The 22546-nt window shown below is 33.8% G+C and overlaps 1 protein-coding gene across 2 annotated transcripts in view; it reads left to right on the plus strand.

The window, feature by feature from the left end:
- The window catches only part of LOC136979081 (dynein regulatory complex protein 11-like), an 87016-nt gene that overhangs the window by 54732 nt on the left and 9738 nt on the right, over positions 1–22546 (plus strand). Inside the window, exons 13-15 of one of the 2 annotated variants that reach the window (XM_067274989.1) lie at positions 11495–11778; positions 17204–17384; positions 20572–20693. In XM_067274989.1, coding sequence (XP_067131090.1) covers positions 11495–11778; positions 17204–17384; positions 20572–20693 — 587 coding nt within the window. The remainder of the gene's footprint in view (positions 1–11494; positions 11779–17203; positions 17385–20571; positions 20694–22546) is intronic. The other variant, XR_010881338.1, reaches the window with a different exon arrangement.

Genomic DNA, 22546 nt, shown 5'->3' on the forward strand with positions numbered 1-22546 from the left:
CTTTGGGAACCACTGTTCTAATCTATACTGTCCATCAAGAATCCTGAAAAAGATTTGTTAACTATGTAGAGAAAGATATATATGGAAGACAGAACAAGGCATATAAAATTCTTAAGAAATTGAATAGAGAAGAAATGCAAACTTGAATATTATTCCATCTGACAAATGGATTCAGCATTATAAATTTATGGTTTGATTCAAGTTGTCCTATTGTGATGATTGAATGTTAATACAATGCTGATGAAAGCAATTGTTGATTATCCGATGGATCGAAGTCCACGGATGTAATAAGGATGTATATTAAGGACTCAAGTAATGACCAATTACACGTGCACGAATTTGGCGAAACAACAGTAATTTATTCTAACAGTACAATAACCGCGAGATGCTTCCTAACCTTCAAGTTTACACGATACACGACTTAAAACTAACGAAATTTACAATACTCTATATACATATATACATACACATTTTCCTTCTATACGATAATTGCATATATTAGCCTTCGACGAATCACGGTATTATGTTAAGTGAATGCAACACGATCTCGAGTTCCAAGCGTTCCTTTTCTTTACGTCAATTCTCAAAACTAATAGTTCTGTCCGATACCTGAACGTAATTTACGTCACCAGAAGTACGTCCCTCGTTGATACTCCTCAATTACACTACGATGGAAACGGATTGTGCTTCCCGACTGAAAGTGGTCGCCCTTTCTAGACTCCTGTTCTCCCGGTCTAACTCCGACGTCCTTGCTGACCTTTCCTCGACGACCTTCCTCGACGAATCCAAAAACAGCCAAAAAGTGTCCTCAATCGTGAGAGTTCCTCAATTTATACTTCCCGCTCTCCGGAAGTCCGCTTCACTTATTGTCCCACTCTGAACCAATCAGAAAGCTTTTCACGTATCCTAAGGTGACATCATAAGAAAATTCCACGCGACACGGTACAAACCAAGAAAACCCGATACATACAAAAAAGGAAACCGAGAAAATAATTAATTAATAATAATAACAATAATACATAGTTGCGTAGCACTACATATCTCCCCCCCAAGCGACTCACTTCCCGTAGTGCAAACTACGGAAATCAATTTTGCGTTCACGTAGGTTATAAGGTTTCTTACGCACCTCAAGGTCAGTGCACTTCTACACACCACTTGTGTCAACACCCTGCGTGTTAGTGACCACCCCACGTCTCCTCACCAACCGATCATCCAGGACTTCATCATCGTCCTCCAGTACAATTCGTCTATCCTCCCTCTTTTTTTTCTTATTACAAATTGGATAGCCATAGCAAGGTTTTAGGCGATCGACATGGACAGTCTCCTGATCCTTCATATTGCAACCCTCCACACGATACGTAGTTGGGTTTATCACCTTGGTGATCCGAAAGGGTCCTTTATAATTATAAGAGAACTTATTCCCTTTAACACCTTTCTTTCTCACCCAAACCCTCTGCCCTTCCGAAAAACTTACTAATGTTCTCCCTTTGCTTTGATAATCCCTTCCTTTCTTGTTGTAATTTCGCGCATGGATACTCGCATTTTCCCGTAATGCACGGAGTTTCGTGACCAGGAATGCCCTACGCTCATCGGTAGACATATCATCAGGCAGGTATTCGATATTAGGGGTACGGGGATCAACACCATACAAGAGGAAGGCAGGTGACTCATTTATGGCAGTGTGGTGCGAATTGTTATAGGCAAAACATGCAGAAGGTATCATTTCATCCCATTCGACTCTCCCATCGTCAGAGGATTTAGTTATCATTTCGACTAACAATCTGTTCACCCGTTCGCACGTGCCATTCGCACAAGGTCGATAAGCGGTAGTAATGTTCCTCCTAATTCCTAACCACTTGCAACAGTCCGAGAATAAAGATGATAGAAAGTTGGTACCTCTATCGGAAATAATTACTTCTGGGGCACCGTACCTACAAACGATTTCATTAAATATTGTATTACTCACGGACCATGCAGTTTGGTCCTTCAAAGGGTGTGCTTCGACGAAACGAGTGAAAATATCTACTATTACAAGGATGAATCGGTTACCGCTGCTCGATGTGCGGATAGGTCCTACTATATCCACAGCAATCTTTTGGAAAGGTGCCTCAGCCGTCTCGTTTTCTTGGAACGGAGCCTTTCCTTTGTGTACATTATGCCTCTGGCACCTTTCACACGTCTTAATGACACCTTCGACCTTTTCTCTCAAATTCCGAATATAATAGTGTTTCTCAATGTTAATTATAGTTTTTCGCACGCCCCAATGCCCCGACAGATTGTTTTCGTGAACAGCCTTAATCACTTCCCTAGCAAGATCCTCCCCTACGCATAATTGGCTAACATACTTGTCACGGGACTTCGAGAGGCTTCTTCTATACAGGCATTCGCTTATTACTACATACTGGTGCATATAGCTCCCAATATTTCTATTCCCGGGGCTTCTCAGTAAATCCCTTTTTATGGGGCCAAAAGTTTCATCGCGATCCTGTGATAAACCAATCTCGTATCTGTTAGGGATTACAGCCCTTGTAGATTCAACATCGAAGTGATGAACCCCGTTAACGTTCCTCGAAAGGAAGTCCGCTACTTTATTGTCAACGCCTTTCACATGTTGGACTTCTATATGGTAGTCCATAATCTCCATTATCCAACGAGTCAGACGCTTGCTCCTATTTTGAATGTTGCTAAGGAACACAAGGGGTTTATGGTCAGAGAGTATTATCGTTTTTTGGCCTAGAATTAAAAATTTGAAGTGTCTTAAGGCTAAAACAATTGCTAGACATTCTTTCTCAATTGTGGAATAATTGATTTCTGCCCCTTGAAATCTCCTACTAAAATAGCCTATCGGAGCCAGTCCCTTTTCGTGCCGTTGTTTGAGCACCGCAGCTGCCGCGTTGTCAGATGCGTCAGTGTGCAAATAGAATGGTCTATCAAAATCTGGGTGAGCTAGAATTGGTGGGCTTGCTATTGCCTCTTTTAACTTTTCAAAACCTCTCTGACACTCTGGGCTCCATAAAAATCTCTTCCCTTTCTTGGTGAGTTCTGTTAATGGAGCAGCGATATCGGAAAACAACGAGATAAAATTCCGAAAAAATCCAACCACACCGAGAAAACTGCGGACCTCTTTTACACTACGAGGTGTTTCCACTTTCTTGATCGACTCAACATTGTTGGGATCAGGTCGCACACCCTCGCTATTAATAATATGTCCTAAATATCTCACCTCCTTTGCTAATATTTGGCATTTACTCGGATTTAATTTTAGGCCCTCATCCCTTAATGTACTAATTACTCGATCGACAAGCTCAAGATGATCCTCCAAACTTTGTGAAAATAATACAATATCATCTTGAAACACAAAGCAGCTATTTCCGACAAATTTTGCTAAGATCTTCGTCATAATGTATTGGAAAAACCTCCCACTATTCTTCCCACCCTGAGGCATCCTACAGAGTTGGTATTTTCCCCATGGTGTGGAGAACGCAAATATGTGTCTTACCTTGGGATCTAGAGGAATCTGGAAATACCCTGCTTTTAAGTCCAATACCGAGAAATATCTGTTCCCATTAAGTTGGGATAAGATGTCGTCTATTCGAGCCATCGGGAATATTTGGGGTTCTGTTATATCATTAATTTTTCGCAGGTCCAAAGTGATACGAATCTCACCAGAGCTTTTAGGAACAACATGTATAGGAGAGTTCCACTCCGATGAGCTCTCCTCACATATACCTGCTTTTATCAGCTCACTAACTTGCTTCTTAAGGCCAGGTAAGTAACTGTACGGAATTCGGTACTGTCTAACATTGACCGGACGTTCCGACATCAGGCTAACAGAGTGCATATGTCTGCTAGTGCCAGATAACTCAGCAATTTCGCTAGCAATAGCATCCGGATACTTGCTCAAAATATTTATTATTTTCCTTTTAACCGGGTCATCTAGGTTATCCAACCTCCACACCTCTCTTTCTACCTCTGCCACCCCTACCTCACTATTTATATTAATACAAAATCTCCCTTCACGACCTTGCTTATCTGCCTTAACCACTGATTCGATCCCCACCAACAGCCCAGGGTGCTGGCAAATAATGTCCATCCCGATGATCATCTCGTAACTTGCCCTTTCAGGAAACCCAACACTTGGTGTTGTCGTGCATACCTTTTTCCCACCGTGGAAACAGCACTCGATTGCTACGGCCTCATCACTGTTTATGAGTGCTCCCGACATCCCACTAATACATGAATTGTTCGGGACCACCCAATTCCTATTTTCACGCCTGATATATTCAGTCAATTCATTCTTAATTACGGTCCTTTCTGCACCTGTATCTACTAGACCAGCAATTTCACGTCCTAGGATTACACCTCTTACAATCGGTAACCCCCGGTCTGACAAGTGTATCTTTCTGGTCAGTTCTAATTTAACTAACGGGTCATTCGCCTGACCTTTCAAATGACCTCCGACTAGTTTAAATCTCTTCTCTTGTTGCATTTCCTTGAAATATGGCCTATTTCACCACACGTGTAACAACGGCGCTCTTTTCCCCACCTCTCGCGGTTATTGTTCCCCTTCACGTGCTCGAGTAAAGATGCCATGGACTCGGTCAAACTCCTTATTTGAGTCTCCAACTCCTCTACACGCTTACCCAATTGTACTTCCTTTCTCTCCAACCCCCTTTCATGCTCAACATTTGCGCATACCTCACTTATCCCACCTCGTTTGTTGCAGGCCGATTCGATTTCCTCTTCTTCTTCGGCCTTTACTATCGCCTCATCCAAGGTGTCCGGCCGCCTCTGCATCACCTGCCTCCTAATCTCCGCTAGTAGTCCTTTTATAAAGCATTCCTTAACAGCATTGTCGCGAAGCGTCGCTAAATTAGAATTGCGCGTCACCGCTCGTGAAAACAACGACTTAATCCTGATCCCGTATTCGCAAACCCTCTCCCCTCTTCTCTGGGAGATCTTTAATAACTGATCAAACGGGTCCTGTTCCTTTTCTTTACGACCAAAGCACTTTATAAGAGCCCTCCTTATTTCATCATAGCTCATGACGCCCTGGTCCCTTAAGTCGAAAAATAAAGACAAGGGCTCACCTTTTAGGCGGGCTTGAACTACGGTGACCTTCACAGTCTCATCCCAGCTTGCCAACGACGCTACGTTCTCGACGGTTTGGAAAAACCTACTCACATCTAAAATATCTCCGGGCAGGTTCAAAAAACATGGGATCATGCCCATAAATCCCGTTACAATAGGCACATTGCCCAATTCCCCTGCCCCTGAAGATCCACTGGTAATTTGTTCATCCATAGTTTACCGAAACCTTTTGGTTTTACAATAATATAATTTACAATTCCAATGGCTATAATTACAGATATAAGCGGCAGCAGGATGAGGGGTTAATACAAGATGCACGTTTGGTCAGTCCTTTTACAACAAACAACCCGATCAATATCCTGTCGCGGACGCCAATGTTGATTATCCGATGGATCGAAGTCCACGGATGTAATAAGGATGTATATTAAGGACTCAAGTAATGACCAATTACACGTGCACGAATTTGGCGAAACAACAGTAATTTATTCTAACAGTACAATAACCGCGAGATGCTTCCTAACCCTCAAGTTTACACGATACACGACTTAAAACTAACGAAATTTACAATACTCTATATACATATATACATACACATTTTCCTTCTATACAATAATTGCATATATTAGCCTTCGACGAATCACGGTATTATGTTAAGTGAATGCAACACGATCTCGAGTTCCAAGCGTTCCTTTTCTTTACGTCAATTCTCAAAACTAATAGTTCTGTCCGATACCTGAACGTAATTTACGTCACCAGAAGTACGTCCCTCGTTGATACTCCTCAATTACACTACGATGGAAACGGATTGTGCTTCCCGACTGAAAGTGGTCGCCCTTTCTAGACTCCTGTTCTCCCGGTCTAACTCCGACGTCCTTGCTGACCTTTCCTCGACGACCTTCCTCGACGAATCCAAAAACAGCCAAAAAGTGTCCTCAATCGTGAGAGTTCCTCAATTTATACTTCCCGCTCTCCGGAAGTCCGCTTCACTTATTGTCCCACTCTGAACCAATCAGAAGGCTTTTCACGTATCCTAAGGTGACATCATAAGAAAATTCCACGCGACACGGTACAAACCAAGAAAACCCGATACATACAAAAAAGGAAACCGAGAAAATAAATTAATATATAATAATAATAATAACAATAATACATAGTTGCGTAGCACTACACAATATAGGATACAGTATGTAATACCAAAACACAAATAGTGAGCAGATACAATTAATACATTTTATTTACACAGAACAAAACAAGTGTTGCAGAATCTTTTGTCGGGATCCCAACTAAGGTAGGATACCAGTGAAATTTTCCTGCATTGGGAATGCACGTGATTATAGACTAATAAAAAAGAAAAACGTTTCATACGTAACAGAAGTAACCTGAAATTAATATTACCTTAAAACTACTTTACAATCTAGATAAGAGGAAGGTAGGATAAGAAATTAGAAGGATAGAGATAGAAAGATCAGTAGTGAAAATACCCAGGATTTTGTCAGGGGATACTTTTCTTCACTTGCAAGATGGGGTCCACAATAAATTCTTCTAGCTTTCTAGCTTTATGATTTTCCGTCTTTCATCATAAATATAGTTCTGTTGCTTATCCAACTTTGTGATGATCGAAAGTCTCTTGTTCAGAAAAGAGGACTCATAAAATTTTTATCCTCTCAAGCTACATGGTACTCACTGAAGCTTAACCTTCGCTCTTCTGTTCTGTTTTTTTTTTTTTTTTTGACTGTCAGGACCTCCGTGTGGCCTCTCCGAAATTGAGCTTAAGAATCTCCAGTTACTCTTTTCCCTTTGGACCCATCGTTGTCCTCTTTATTGTTTTCAATGTTTCTCGGAACATAACCCCCACATTGACAAAAGAAAGATTAGAAAGAGAGGACAAGAACAAAGGAAAAACGTTGAGAATTAAAATAATCAAAACATGTAAATTTTAAATAATTAAAAAAAAGGCGAGCAGCCACACTATTATAGTGGACTTGAATAAAGTTTAAGAATGTAGACTAAACCACAATGAAAGAATACAACCCTGACAAAAAAAACCTTGGACAGCATATTATTTTAATCAATCTGTAGTGCTCCGTGACTATTGTTATAATTTGATATTTTGAATTGTTAATGTAATCTCATTTCGTTGCTGCGAGATAAGTATCGGGTTTTAGTTGCAACATGCAGCCATCTTTGTCACGTGACCTGTACCGCCCTTGATGTCATGGCTGTATCGCGGTTTTGGATTGGCCGGGAAAAAGCAAACGTCGTAGACGAAGCCCCGGATGGTGGGGGATATAAAGGGAAACGCTTCCACGTGTGAGCCACTTTTTATGCGGGGAGAATCTAGCGAGATTGGACAGAAAGAAGAGATAGAAAGATAGAGAGGAAGAGGAATCTTTAAGGACAATCCAATTCCATCCGGCCGTGGTTCTACTCTTCAGAATATACAAGTGTTGAAGAAGACTCTAAGATCACCCGATTCACTAGTAAGAGCGTTATTTACGTAATATCTTAAATTATATATACGTGACGGGCCAAGTAATAACCACGTGTGGCTGACAAAAGAAACCGTATTTCGTAACAATGTATGACTTGAAATATGGCTACTGTATATACCTCTGTGTAAAGAATTGTATAATATTCCTAGTTTAATCGCGTATTAGTTTATAATTTTTTTTGTAATTACTAGTTCGATCGCAGAACCGTTGCCATTCTTATAATTGGTAAGAACATCGTCGTCTGTAGGAATCAGGCAATCAGTTGTTTATTCCGTATGATTAATAAAAGTAATTGAGGAAGATTGGTTTGTCCGATTTACTCCGTACATTGTAAGGTCCTCGTTACATTCCCTTATCTCCATAACAAGATATATTTCGGCATATCCTTGTACAATACAAATCTCTAGCTTATCTTTCAATAATCTCAAACAGAAAAGTTCTGTACACTTATAATTATTTTATATTTGTAAACTTTTATTATAACAGAAGATTTTACATAAAAAATTTTCATGTTGATAATACATAAAAAATGTTATGAGCAGTTGAAAAAAGCATGTGTGACCAAAAAGAAAAAAAAGCTTGGATAGAGCCATTTCTGACAAATAATACCTCTGACAATACATTAAATGACCTGTTCCTAAATATGTAAATGAGCTGACATGATGTTTGCATATTTTTCTGTATTAGTATTTTTGAGGTGTATTTGTTTAATGAAAATGGCACCTGATAAGGCTGTAAGTGTTGATGTTCATGAAGTAATTACATTCCTCCAAAGATAGGGCAAATCCTTAAAAAAATTGCAAAAGAATTAAAAATTGGTAATTCCACAGTATGTGGTATTATTTCAAAATATCAAGAAACTGGTAAAATTCATCCAGAAAAATCAACTGGAAGACAAGCAACTATAACAGACTGATCACAAGCACCTTTGTGAAATAATTTAAAAAATCAAGGGGCATCACTCAGTGAATTAGTGAACAAATGGAATAAAGTTACTGGAAAGGAAGTTACAAAAGAAACTTGTATCTATCTGCACAAACTTGGCTACAGCTTCTATCAGGTAAGAAAATATTATTATTTTTAATTAACAATTATGACATATGATTTGTTTTCTTGGACAAAGGCAAAAACACAAATAAAAGATCAATTGAAGTAGGCCAAAAAGCACCAATGGTGGATACATCAGCAGTGAAAGCAGGTTATTTTTAGTGATGGGACAAAGTTTGAAGTCTGCATCAAAGGCAATAGAAAAAAGTCATTAGAAAGCGAGAAGATGCATTCTATCATGACTATCTACAGCACACTGTAAAATTCCCAGAAAGTGTTATGATGTGGGGTTGCATGTCAGCCCAAGGTGTGGGAGATTTGCATTTCATCGAGGGATCAGTAAATGCAGCAAAATACCGACAAATCCTTGAGTAAAACCTATTACCAATATTAGAAAAATTACAATATCACAGACATTTTATTTTCCAGCAGGTTGCAAGTTGCTATACTGCTAAAACCACCAAGGCTTGGCTGGCTCAACAATATTAACACATTAAAATGGCCATTGAGCAGTCTCGACCTTTTCCCTATAGAAAATATGTAGGATAAAATTTTAAAAAGCATTGAAAAAGTCCTCCAAGAAGTGTGGATGGTTTAAAGGAGAAAAAATTGAGCAAATTTGGGATGAAATTATTCCAAATGAATGCCTGGCTTTTGTTGATATGATGAATGATCATATGAACGCTGTTATACAAGCCAAAAGTGAAATAACTAAATATTAATGTACTGTCCGAGGTATTAATGACTCTATCTGAGCTTCTTTTTGTCACACATGCTTTTTCAACTGCTCATAACTTTTTTTATGTATTGTCAACATGAAAATTTTTAATGTAAAATCTTCAGTTATAATAAAAGTTTATTAATATAATTATAAGCATATAAAATTTTTCTATTTGATATTATTGAAGGATAAGCTAGAGAGTGATTAAAATAATATGCTATCTGATATTTTTTTTGTTGGGGTTGTCTAAAGAAACAATATTTTCTCTAAAACATAGAAAAGCTGCTGGCCCAGATGGTATCAGTCTGAACTCAAATATGGAGGAAATTCACTACATGAGATTACATATTAAACAAAAGACACTTTGCATTGTTTTTTTCAATAAATTAGTTTTATCAATATTGACCACAGTGCCATCTACCAACTTTTAGCACCAATCTCTGCTTTTATTTTACTATTATTTCATGATGAAATCAAAACATGATTCTAACTGTCCAATTCATTACTTAATGCCAATTGATGGCTTTCTTGACAAATCTACCAACTAAAACAAAAATAAACTTGAACACATGACTGTTGATTAGTTAAGAGTTTATAACAGCCAATGAAATTGACATCCTCACCATTAATTGAAACCCCACCAGTTGAAGTTGGTTAACCTCAGGAATGCTAAATTGCCACCCTGGGACCTGATGCAAAATTGAAAAAAGCCATTGAGAGAGAGGACCAGTGGGAGGGAGCTTCATGGTACCAGAGAATGGGTAGACATGAATCACCCACAAATAGCCTAGAAAACACTTTCTTTACTGATGATTTTTGTATAGAACACCAAATTTTAAATGAGTTCATTGTATTTTAATTGAATAAAATCTTAAATTTCAATGGGTTTTTGCTAGTTAACAATAATTTAAAATACTTTATAAATTTAAAGATTTTAAATTTGGATTTTAAGGGTTTGAAAATTAAATTGTAGATTTAAAATGTCTTTGTAAAATTTAAACTTGGATTTAAATTTAAGTTTAAATTTAAAGAGTTTGTTCTAAGTTTTAAATTGAATATGAATTTATTCTTATTAAGTTGTTCTATTAAGTTTATGTTCTAAATGCTGTTCTTAGAATATCAAATGTAAAGAGGTTTGTACTGAAGGTGGCTCAAATGGAGCTGAAAACATAAAATTAAATATTTAGCAGCCTTAACAAGCAATATACTAGCTTATTACACCCAGTTTCACTCAGGCTTATAAAGTTCCCTTTGCAGTAAATGTTATACCTGGCATTATAATCATAAATTTCAAAAATATATGTGGCAAAACCCATTTTAAGACCATTATTAGAATGCTGAAAACTACAGTATGTGGGAAGTGTATCCTCATAAATAGCAAGTTTATAGAAAATTTATTACAGTTAGTTTTGTTTATTTGGTTACGGCAATGTGACACGTGGGTGATCTGCCGAGGGGATGCCTTCTGGAAAGAGTTTTATGAGAAACTGGCTCATATTTAGGTATTACTAACTTGAAGAAGACCTGGAAAACTCCACATGGCCAGCCTGTTGGCAACGTGCAAACACCTGACCAACTAACAGTGTAACAGTTTCGACTCCATGCAGATGAATGCTGTGCTACTCATCAAAGTAATATTGCATGTCTATTTCGCAATATATCATTGTTGCAGTAATTAAGTGAATATAATAATTGTGTTTTTTTAAATTATATATTTTTTTTTTGTATGAATTATATTTAGTTTATTATTTAAATTTTTTTGCCAGTAGATGGCACTACATGTAAATCCAGCAAATCCAATGTAGACAAAAATTAATTGATATATAGAAATCCAATATTTTGGGGTCGGAGCACTACAGACATTATCTGAGTTAGTAATATGTTAATGGAACTGCTAAGTTTTCTAGCAATTAGTCAAATGGCCTAGAAGTGCAAAGTGAACAAACAAACAAACATTCTCTGTATAGATATAGATATATATAGTGTCAAGTTTTACTAATTATAATAAAAGTAGAAAAATTTCAAAAATAAATAATGATAACAAATGATGATTTTTAATTAATAGTATTTTAAAAATTTTAGTTCTTAGAATATGTATTTTGTGTGTTATTGCTTAATAAAAAAAATTATTTTATTTGTTTAGGTAATCCTAATGTCCATAAACTTACTCCACTTATAAAATCTATACTTTTTTTTGGTCCTCATGGTGTTGGAAAGAAATTCTTAGTTAATGCAATATGTTCAGCAACACAATCCATAATATTTGATTTATCTCCAGAAAATATCATTGGAAAATATCCAGGAAAAGCAGGTTCAAAAATGCTTATGCATCTTGTTGAAAAAGTAGGTAAAGCATTTCAGCCAGCTGTTGTCATTGTGAAAAATGCTGAAAAATCATTTATGAGAAAATTACCAAAAACTGATAAGGTATTTATTATAGTTATAAAGTATGTAAAAAAATTAACTAAAAGATGTATGTATTTAAATAAGGTACTTATTGATTTCATTGGACTATCATAACATGTAATATCTTATGCAACATGATACACATTTCTAGCAGGATGAAGCATTGAATGTTTGGATGAGTGCCAGATAAAGTTTTTTTTATATTAACAGCCAAAAATCAATGCTTGGATTGAGTTGTGTAAGCTTACACATTAACCATTCCATTAACAAGTTGTGTTACAATTTTCTCATTGAGCATTTATTAACTTTTTATTAAGGCATAACATTTATTGTAAATTTAAGTTAATGAAATTTTTTTCTTAAAAACTGATTTTCATAAAATTTGCATGATGTAGTTAGTGAAATAGTGACACACTCAAATTGATCAAAACTTCAAAAATATACAACCAAATTATGTAGTCAGATTAAAAAATGAAAATTAAATAAGGATTCTATATGTTCTATTTATATATTATATAGGAAAACTTTAAATAATACTATGAATTTTTTCACTTAAAACTTTTTGAGTTTGCTGAAAAACTTATTTCAAGAAAACATGTCAAAAATGCTATAAAATAATAATATATATATTTAATATAGTGCAGAAAAGAAAGTTTGGAGATTTTATTTTAAAAATAATATTTATATATTTTAATTTAAGCAATTTTGAATTATTTTCAAACACAGTGAAACCTTGATCTATTTTCCCTTATCAATCATTTTCCCTCATCTGTTGGTTTTTCCCCAGTCCCAAAAAAGGACACATATACATAATGCTAATTTTTTCTGTATTCTTTGTTCTCATATTGTTCATTTTCCCACAATGTTCATTCTGTATTTTAACTGAAAGATAAATGTCGTCCTGCATCAATTGGTCTACCCACAATAGCGGGCACTAAATTAAAGCACATCATGTTTAAAATTAAACACTGATATTTGTGTATGAAACTAAATCAATTCCTCAAATAGCCTCTCTTAATATACTGAATATATCTAATAGGATAATAAAATACAGTACTGTATTATAATATTGTAATCATACCGAAAGACAGATAAATTATTGTCTTTTCCTGAAAAATTCTTGTGATTATTTACACAGCAATTAAATGCATTTTATTGTACATATTGGGTGCATTTTCTAGAAAAACAAAAGAAAACATAATACATAGAGTATATTAAGTAAATGATGAGAATGATTGTTCTTGTTTTAGACCTATTGTACTTACTAGAAAATACTTTCTTTTAAACTATTTATAAGATTTTATGTTATAAAAGTTTTCACAAGAATATTTAGAATTCACTTTCACATTTAATAGGCATTTTATTACTTAAACTTGTAGCCAACACTATTCTGATGAATGAATATTGTTCATAATAGAGAATATTGTTTCTAATGGAGCTGATGTTTATGGTAAACATACATGGCAAACTCAAGTAACTTAAAAATACTTCTGAAGAGCAAATTAGTATTTTGGAATACCTCAAAAACTGACAACCATTTATCTTGGATATTTAGTTTTTAGATACTATTCTTACTTTTTGTTGTTGAAAAACTTTGTTTAGCATTGATTTTTCATCAAATAATTCATCTGTGTTTATTGAGTTTATTTTATTATTGTAACTTGCAGTTTCTTCTACTTCAATCTAACTTATCCCAGAAGTTAAACAAATCCATCTAAATTTTCTGTTTGACCAATGCTGAACTTTGGTCTTCAAATATTGTACAAGCACTCCTCTACTTATGAACAGATTAGGTTCCTGAGGCATTTTGTTGTGAGTTGAAAACCTAGAAAGTACATTTGTACACAGAATAACCGTGTATTGTTATTGTTTGATCCTTCAATGTACTTAATAGAACACATTACACTTATTTATCCACTCACTACTGCTTAGTAGTGGGTGGTTCACTGTCTTTTGTTTTCCACCTAATGCACTTAGTTTTATAATGTGAAGTTTAGTTTACACAATAACAGAGCCAAACTTCTTACATTTATCTCTACTGCTAGATTTACTATTACATTTTTGACACATTTTTGAAGCATTAATTGTAAAAGTTTATAAAAATTACAAACAGAAAAAATGCCATTATTCCAGTATAACACTTGTTTATTCACCACCTTATGAGTGGCAATGGAATGTCATATTTCACACAAAAATGAAAAATGACGATATGTGATAGAAATAAATCCACATTATTTATTATTGGCTAAAGACTGACTTCAACACAACCCCACAACTGGCAAGAGAACTTCAGAATATGTACAAAATTTGTTTTAGACATATGGTCAAATTGTTTGAGTCTGAAAGTTTATAAGTAGGGGACCTCCTGTATAATGGTTTGGTAAAATTTATAAATATTTTAATTAAATTTTCTCTCATTAATTTAATCATTTGCTATTAATTTATTAGCAGTTGTTTTTCCAGGAATGGCTCAAATTTGTGTTGCAATATTTTTTACAGTTTATGTTCTAATTTAGAATATTTGATTAAAACCTCTCTGGATATTATATTGATGATGGAGGTGAATTAAAATGTGTGCTATATTTGATACAGGGACAAGAAAAACACATACACATACACTAGTACAGCACAAGATGTTTGTCCAGTTAGTCTGAATAAAGTAGTTGGAGGGGTAACTCATCCTAGAAGAATAGAACAGAGTGGAGTGAGTTGCCCCCTATGTACACATATACATATATAGTAATCAGTTATTGTGTATACTTATCATAATACAATACATTGATGCTGTTTAAGTGTATTGAGCATCAGATCAATGTTAAATATTTTAATTTGTGGCATTTTATTAACAAAGATTCATGGAAACACACTAGAGACAATAAAGTTCAAAGTTTCTCAATATGTCAAAGGGAATCAAAATCACACTGTGAGTATTGAAATACTCATGTGGAATTGATTTTATTTTTAATTAATATATTATTAATTATCTCCAAGTTTATTCTAATTTTAATTTTATAATAATAATCCTAGATCAAGCAGTTCTTCAGAAAATTAGTTTTGTTTTTGCTTTTGTTTTTTGAATGATAATGGAATGAACTGTAGATAATGTTAAATATGATTAAATGTATCATTTATTATCATACACTAATGCAGTGGTTCCCAACCTTTCCTAGGATGCGGAACACTTTTGTGAGCAATTTTCTTTAGCGGTACACTTACTTAAGTTAATATGAAATTCATAAGCTTGTCATCAGTTATTTTATTAGAATTGAGCAGTTATAATTCAAAATCTCTACTCATATTATTAACACCAATTCTAAGACAGGAAAAAATATATCTAAATAAGTTTTAATGGGAAACTTGTGCCTGATGTGTTTTACATATTTCATTCAATTTTTATCATTGCCTTTATCTTATTCGAAACAGTAGTACACTCCACAAGTACGAGTCGTACATATATATTTAAGTTTATGAAAATTTTATGATTTTAATTTTTTGATATTTGGTGGCTCGAATACGATTGTACACTTTCCGATTTGCGACTAAATCTGCGGAACACTTGGGAGATGCTTACGGAACACCAGTGTTCCGCGGAACACCGGTTGGGAACCACTGCACTAATGGGCAATAAACACATTGTCTATCATATTTAGCATTTAATTATTGTACTGTGCTGTTAATGATTGTTTGGAATCAAAACTTAATTTTTAATATATTAGTATTGGTCATCCTAAGTTGGGAACTGACTGTAAATAAAGTTTTTGTATCATATTTTACGTTAGTGTTGTATTAATATGACATTCTAAAATATACTATGTATCTATGACCAAACTGAAATGTTAACTAAGCATAACAATAATGGCATAAGCAACAACAAATGTACCATATCAATAGCCTGATTATTATTACAAGATGGTGGAAGTGGCAATTCATGTCTCTGCACTTAACCAAAAATTTTTTCTTGTAATCACAAGCTCACATTGAACTATGTGTATTTTGTGGGCTATAACAAAATTATGAATTTTTCAATTTATAAAAAAAATAGAGTAAAACAATAGACTAAGATTTAATGTTATAAATTAATAAAGATTAGCATTAGTAAATTTATGACATAATTACATCATAGAATTTAGAAGTCAAGAATTATACCAGAAAAATAAAAAATATTTTAGTATCAAAATACTTTATATAATTAAGAAGTAATGATTATAACAAAAAATTTATAAGTGAGAAATATAAGGATTATGCTTTGTGTAATAATGCTCTGTGTTGAAATAAAAATATTGCTGTAAAATTTAGGTATGATATAAATACACCTGTTTTAAGAATAATGTATTTATTTACATAAAATTCTTAGAAATTCTTTACAACTTAATTAATTTTAACTTTTATTAGTTTATCATCTAAATAATATTTCACATTTATATATACAGGGTGAGTTTTTTATCTTGAGACAATGAAATAACTTAATTGGATCTCATTATTTTGGGAAAAGGGTATAGACAAAAGTTGTAGGGTTTCAAAGGGCCAATCAATTGGTGACCTTGGCCTTCAAGGTCATTTGAGGGTCAAGTCTATTTTTCAATGGGAACACATATTTTTGACCCCGGCAATGGAAAGAGTGGAAAATTTCACAACCGGATATACCTTTGACCTTATGGTCCAGGTCAAAGGTCAAAATTATTTTAAGGTTTAAATTATAAGCTGTTTCTAATGGGAAACTATACTTTTTATTACTGGAATAGGCGGGGAAGAAAATTACATTTTTTTCATGACCTTATTACTTTGACCTTTAAAACATTCACTACTTTTAGTACTACCCAGGAGTAATGATGTGGATGTAGTAGTTTTCTTCTCCCTTTGAGGTGCTTGGTTTCAGTGAGTCACTTTATTTTTCACCATTGCTTGAGATGGTTTCGGGGGAAAATTTTATAACAAATGTTCAAAATGATGCCCTTCCACTTTGATGCGTTTGTTGAGCCGCACTTAAAATTATCATACTTGAGATGACCTTCAGAGGTCAAATTTGAGGTACTCAAGGTCATGGCTGATTTTGAAATTTCTTGCTCTTTCCATGTAAATGTAACTTTTACCTCCATGCCTATTCCAGTAATAAAATGTATGGTTTCCCATTAGAAACAGCTCATAATTTTAACCTTAAAATTATCTTGACCTTTGACCTTTGACCTGGACAATAAGGTCAAAGGTATATCTGGTTGTGAAATTTCCCACTCTTTCCATTGCTAAGGTCAAAAATGTGTGTTTCCATTGAAAAACAGACTTGAAGGTCAAGGTAACCAATTGATTGGCCCTTTGAAACCCTACAACTTTTGTCTATACCCTTTTCCCAAAATAATGAGATCCAATTAAGATAAAAAAACTCACCCTGTATATAAATACATATTTTTTAAAAACTTAATGTAAATATATTTTAATCTTTTTCTACCAGACTGATCCAAAACAGCTAAAAAAACATTTGATAAGCTTTGTAAAATCAATTAAACCTTCAGATCGTATTTTATTATGTGGTATTACTGATGCACCATTTAATGTAAGTGATATGAAGGGATTGAATGCTACTTATCAGAAAATCATTTATGTTCCACCTCCAGAATTTGGAAGTCGTCAAAGTAAGTAGAAATAAATATTTAACAATAAAATCCATATTTATAAAAATATACAGATTTATGTAGGAAAGCAAATTAAAAAGTGCCATTTATCATAAATGCAAAAATCTAATGATAATTTTTGTCATTCAAAACTAATTTTTGTACAGTACAGTTATCTGTCTGTCAATAATCTTTATTACTTAGCCTGATACCACCTGGCATAATCAGGCAAGAACTTACAGAGAAAGGTTACATTGATGTTACATGCTGATAACTATTACAATTTTTTCAGGAGACAAATGTTGGTGAAAAAATGAAATAAAAAATTAATAAAAATAAAATAAATATGTGCATATATACATAAACAGAAATGAACAGCATTGTAACATTATACAGTATTACGGTTCTAACTAGGGTAAAAACATAAAGGTACATTGTAGTAAACATGCTCCCTAATAGGTAGTGATATACTGCAGGTTAACACATGTCTCTACAGGTGAAGTAAAATTTAGTAAGTTCATTGAGTAAATGAAGGCAATCTTTAATTTGCACAGAAAGTCTTGGTTTACAGATAGACAGTGATGCACAACAAGATGCTGATTGTAGATTAACAAATATCACTTCTAGTCATATAAAGTTTAATAAGTTCTTTAAAGAGACTAAAATTGTCTTTATTATGAACAAGGAATTCTGGGTTTGCTGACTAGTCCATATTGTTTAGATTCACTTGCTGCCTCTAGCGATGCCTAATATCCTCAAGCATGGGGCAACTGTAAAGTTAGTTTAAAACACCACCCTGGGTACCACAAATATTATAGTGATCATTATTTATGAGATGGAATCTCTTAAGATACACATGAAAGCATTCGTGTTCAGTTAAGAATTGCGTCAGTTCATGACCAGGCTGAATCCATTTGTTATGTATACAGTTCTGGACACTTGGAAAGAATCTTTCTCTGATATGCTGCCACAGAACTTTATCCCAATCGGCTTGCCACGCTTCAATGGCTTCATTCCAAATGAGCAGTGTGAGTCTCAACTTAGGGATGCAGTCATATTCTGGATGATTGGTATTGCATTGCATGCTAGGGAGTCAGCTCTTTCATTTCCCAAAGTGCCCTGGTGCCCCTGATCCAATTAATAGCATAACTGTTTGATGAAGTTGCAGCCTCAGCGAAAATATCATTGGAACTGGAGTTGGTGGTGTCTTTTCTCAGTTTAGCAGCAGTGGCCGCACTGTCAGTGTAAATATTAATAGGCATATTGACAAAGTTGGTGTTGGACACCACTCGATGACCATCAGTATTGCAAAAATTTCGGCCTGAAAAACAGAGAAACCATTTTTTGTAAATTCATTTTTTTGGCAACAGCTTTGTAGTTTTTAAGCATGTTCTTGTGTAGTTGCATGTCTATAATGATAAGGAACTTTCAGAATGCTATCTGTATGCTATTGAATTCGTTTTCATGCTTCCTCGCTAATTTTGCAGGGAATCCAGTTAACCCCACCTTCTTTTTCAAATGAAAGTAATTAATTCTTTGTTGACTGATCAAAGTGGCCAAATAAATTCTTTGCAGACAAGTACTTTATCATCACTGATTACAAAATAGTAGACATAAGAATATGTCGTAGGTCTCTCAGAACTAACATTCTCTGGTTGAACTCCCTGTTTCACATGTCTTTCCATTGTCCTGTCATAGAAATTATTCTTTTCACTGTCAGAAGGTTTCCAAAATTCCTGGAATATTATCTTTGACTGTTCTGATGATATTATCTCTCTATATAAGTAATGGTAGTTCCAAAGACAATCTTTACAATATTTTTGTTCTCATGCAGGAATGAGGACACTGTGAGAGTTAAAGTATTCTTCCCAATGATGATGGTTTGCTTTCCTGACAAACACCTTCCATAATTCTTTCTGAACTTTTCATTTTCTGCCTCATGATTCTGGAAAAAGCAAAACTGAGTCTAGGCATACTGTCTCATTTAAGGAGTATACAATGTACTGTATCTGTATTGGTGACAGCATCAGTAGCTGTTTTAGATGGACCAGCATCAGTAAAAGTGACAGTATGATCTCTGAACTGTTATATTATAGTATATTTTTATACAGACTAACAAAACATAATTTTTTTTATAATACTGTTCATACCTGTTCACATTGTTTTCATCATCAGAATAAGTGGCATCTCCCACCCACTGGATTTTCACACTCCCTTCCCTGTTATAAAAAAGCTTGCTCATTTTTTTAACACACAATAGCAACACTTGTAAACTTGCAATGCACTTTCAAACATGTCCCAAAAGTGTGCTTGTGAATAAAAGATATCTCATTGGTCAGTGGAGATTGAATAATTGATTCCATTCTGAATCAGTGTTCTGAGTTAGAACAAAATAAAATAACATTATTTTTCCACAAAGGTAAATATGATATTCTTATTTCAATTATATAGAAATTGTAGAGCAGTGGCATCAGAACACAATGACATAAAAAACAAATTTTACATAAAGTGGAGTGATATATTATTACCATGTGGCTAATAAGAATCATGATGCAATATGAAAGTCCTGATAATGTTTCATGTCTGGCTTTATTTAATGTCTGGGAATACAGTAGAGCATCGATTATCCGACCTCCGATCAACCGTCACATCGGTTAACCGACCGCGTTCTAGTTGGCAAATTCAAATGTCCGCTAGTGATGTGGCGCTACAATATTTGGTTATGTCTCGGCTACTTTAATATTATTTTTGTTAAATTTTTGTGTTTTAGCTGGCAACATGGCTCAACCATGAAAGGGAGGCCAGTATTTAACCCAGGCTTAAATTTCTTTTTTGTCTTTATTTTTGTATTTATTTTGTGCAAAATAAAGAAATAATTTTTAACGATACAATAGTGACGATTATTATTATTTTTTAAATTTTGTTAGGCTTAATATCAATGAAAATTCAACGCGAAATAGGTTAATTGCGATATACTAATCTACTATACTAATAATGTATTTTTTCATACTTTTCGGTTATCCATTTTTTCAGTTATCCGACCAACTCCAGTCCCCAATTGAGTCGGATAATCGATGCTCTACTGTATCTCAGTCTCCCCTATAAATTATTGATATATTGTATTACATATTATAAAAAATAATATTCTATAATAAACTTTTTAATTAATGTGAAATAAAATTTAATTATGATGATAATATTTTCGTAGTTATTTGGAAGAATTTAATTCTTCAAGCAAAGGGTGAAATAACCCCACAGCTGCACTTACCAACTCTTTCTAAAATTTCTGATGGATACACAGGAAGTCAAATAAAATTAGCTGTTCAAAAGGTAAATAACTGGTATATAAAAATTTATATATTGATATGCATAAGATTAAAAAAAATTGGCTGGACTTTTTCTTACTATTGTTTTAATTGTTTAAATACTAAACTGTTATGTATTTACCTAAATTTTTAAGACAGTGAAAATATTTTCTATCTTTAAGATTTTACTTTTAGAATTTTTTAAAATTGATGGAGAGAAAGTTGTTTTTTGTTCTCAATTCAGTTTATTCTCATTCTTTTGTAATGACAGTTTTTCTGCCTAAAAGATTCCAGTTCTTACACAGAAATCATCATAAGCACTAGAAATGAATGCTGATTTAAAATACCTTTTTTAGAAAGCAAATAATATAATAAAAAAGCTATTTTAAATCTGCATTCATTTAATTAAAATCTGTTTAATTATTAAATTGTAAGTTGTCATGTGTTTAATAATTCTTCATTTTTTCCATAAATACATTTTATAAATATAGTGGAACCTCACTTAACGAGCACCTCACACAACGAGTATTTTGTATAACGAGCAAAACAAATTGTAAAAATTAACCTCGCTTAACAAGCGATATTTCACATAACGAGTGATGAGGAGAGGGGAAGTCCCAAATTTTGCGCACGTGGCATGCTCCATCAGTCTGTGTTTAGCACTCCTTCCGCTAGCTTCTTAGTGTCGCCTGTGATCACATATTTTTCCAAACTTGTGTTCACACATATTACTTATGAACATCAACAACCATAGCCAGTTGTATAATAAACACGCCAAATGATATGCCAAATTCTTGAGTCATAAATTTAATGACAGATTCCAAATGAAATTTCAGAAACGTCTGAATTAAAAGTTAACTATTTATAATTATTAAATATAATACGAGATGGAAACATAACTGCCTACCTCTAGTCAAATTAATTAGTTTCTGATATTTAATTATAGCATTTACATAACCCAAGAATTTGGCATATCGTTTGGAGTGTTTATCAAACATGTTAGCTGTGATTTTTTTTTTTTTTCGTTTCTGCAAATTGAATTCTCATTCCAGGATGGTTCATTCCATGCTAGAAGAAATGATGATGATGATGATGATGATTCATGCTCCTTAACAGTGTATATTGTACAATTTTTTTTGAATAAACATTATACATAATGCATTCCACGCCGAAAAAATGCTCAAATGTTTTATCGTATTTTACATTAATTTTTATGGGAAAAATTGTTTTGCTTAACAAATGTTTTGCATTACGAGTAAGACTCTGGAACACATTATGCTCATTAAGCAAGGTTCCACTGTAATAATATTGCTATATTTATTCTGTTTTGCAAGCACTTAAACTGTGATTTATGTTGGAGCATACACTGTAGAACACACACTGTTGAAATAGCAAAAATTATTGGATACTTTAACTTGGTTAAATCATTTGTTGACAAAAATAATTTGTATACAGTGTATAATCTTTTAGTCAAACCAAAAATAGAATATGATATTACACTTTGCTGCAGTGCTGTATAAATGATGTTTTTGAAATATAGAAAAAGTTTTTGAAAGAGTACTTGAATATAAGTTATAGAAAAAAAAATTATTTTGAGAAATTTGTGTATAAAAATTTTTTATGGTTTTGAAGTTTGTAAGAAAATGTTACTGTTGTTCTCTCATAGATATGTGCATAAACAGATGAGTGTGTATGATAGTGCATCTGGCACTTTGTTCTTATGTCTGCTGTGATGATGAACTATATATTGAGAGGCAGACAGACCAATAATGGAGATGAGATGATAGCTTTATGTCTTAGAACCATTGAAGGGTATGATGGTTCGACTAAATGTCAATATGTTGCACATGCACATAAATGTCATTATTTCAAGACGTC

Source organism: Centruroides vittatus, unplaced genomic scaffold (assembly GCF_030686945.1).
Source record: "Centruroides vittatus isolate TY-2023 unplaced genomic scaffold, ASM3068694v2 contig_577, whole genome shotgun sequence".
Classification (NCBI taxonomy): Eukaryota; Metazoa; Arthropoda; class Arachnida; order Scorpiones; family Buthidae; genus Centruroides; species Centruroides vittatus.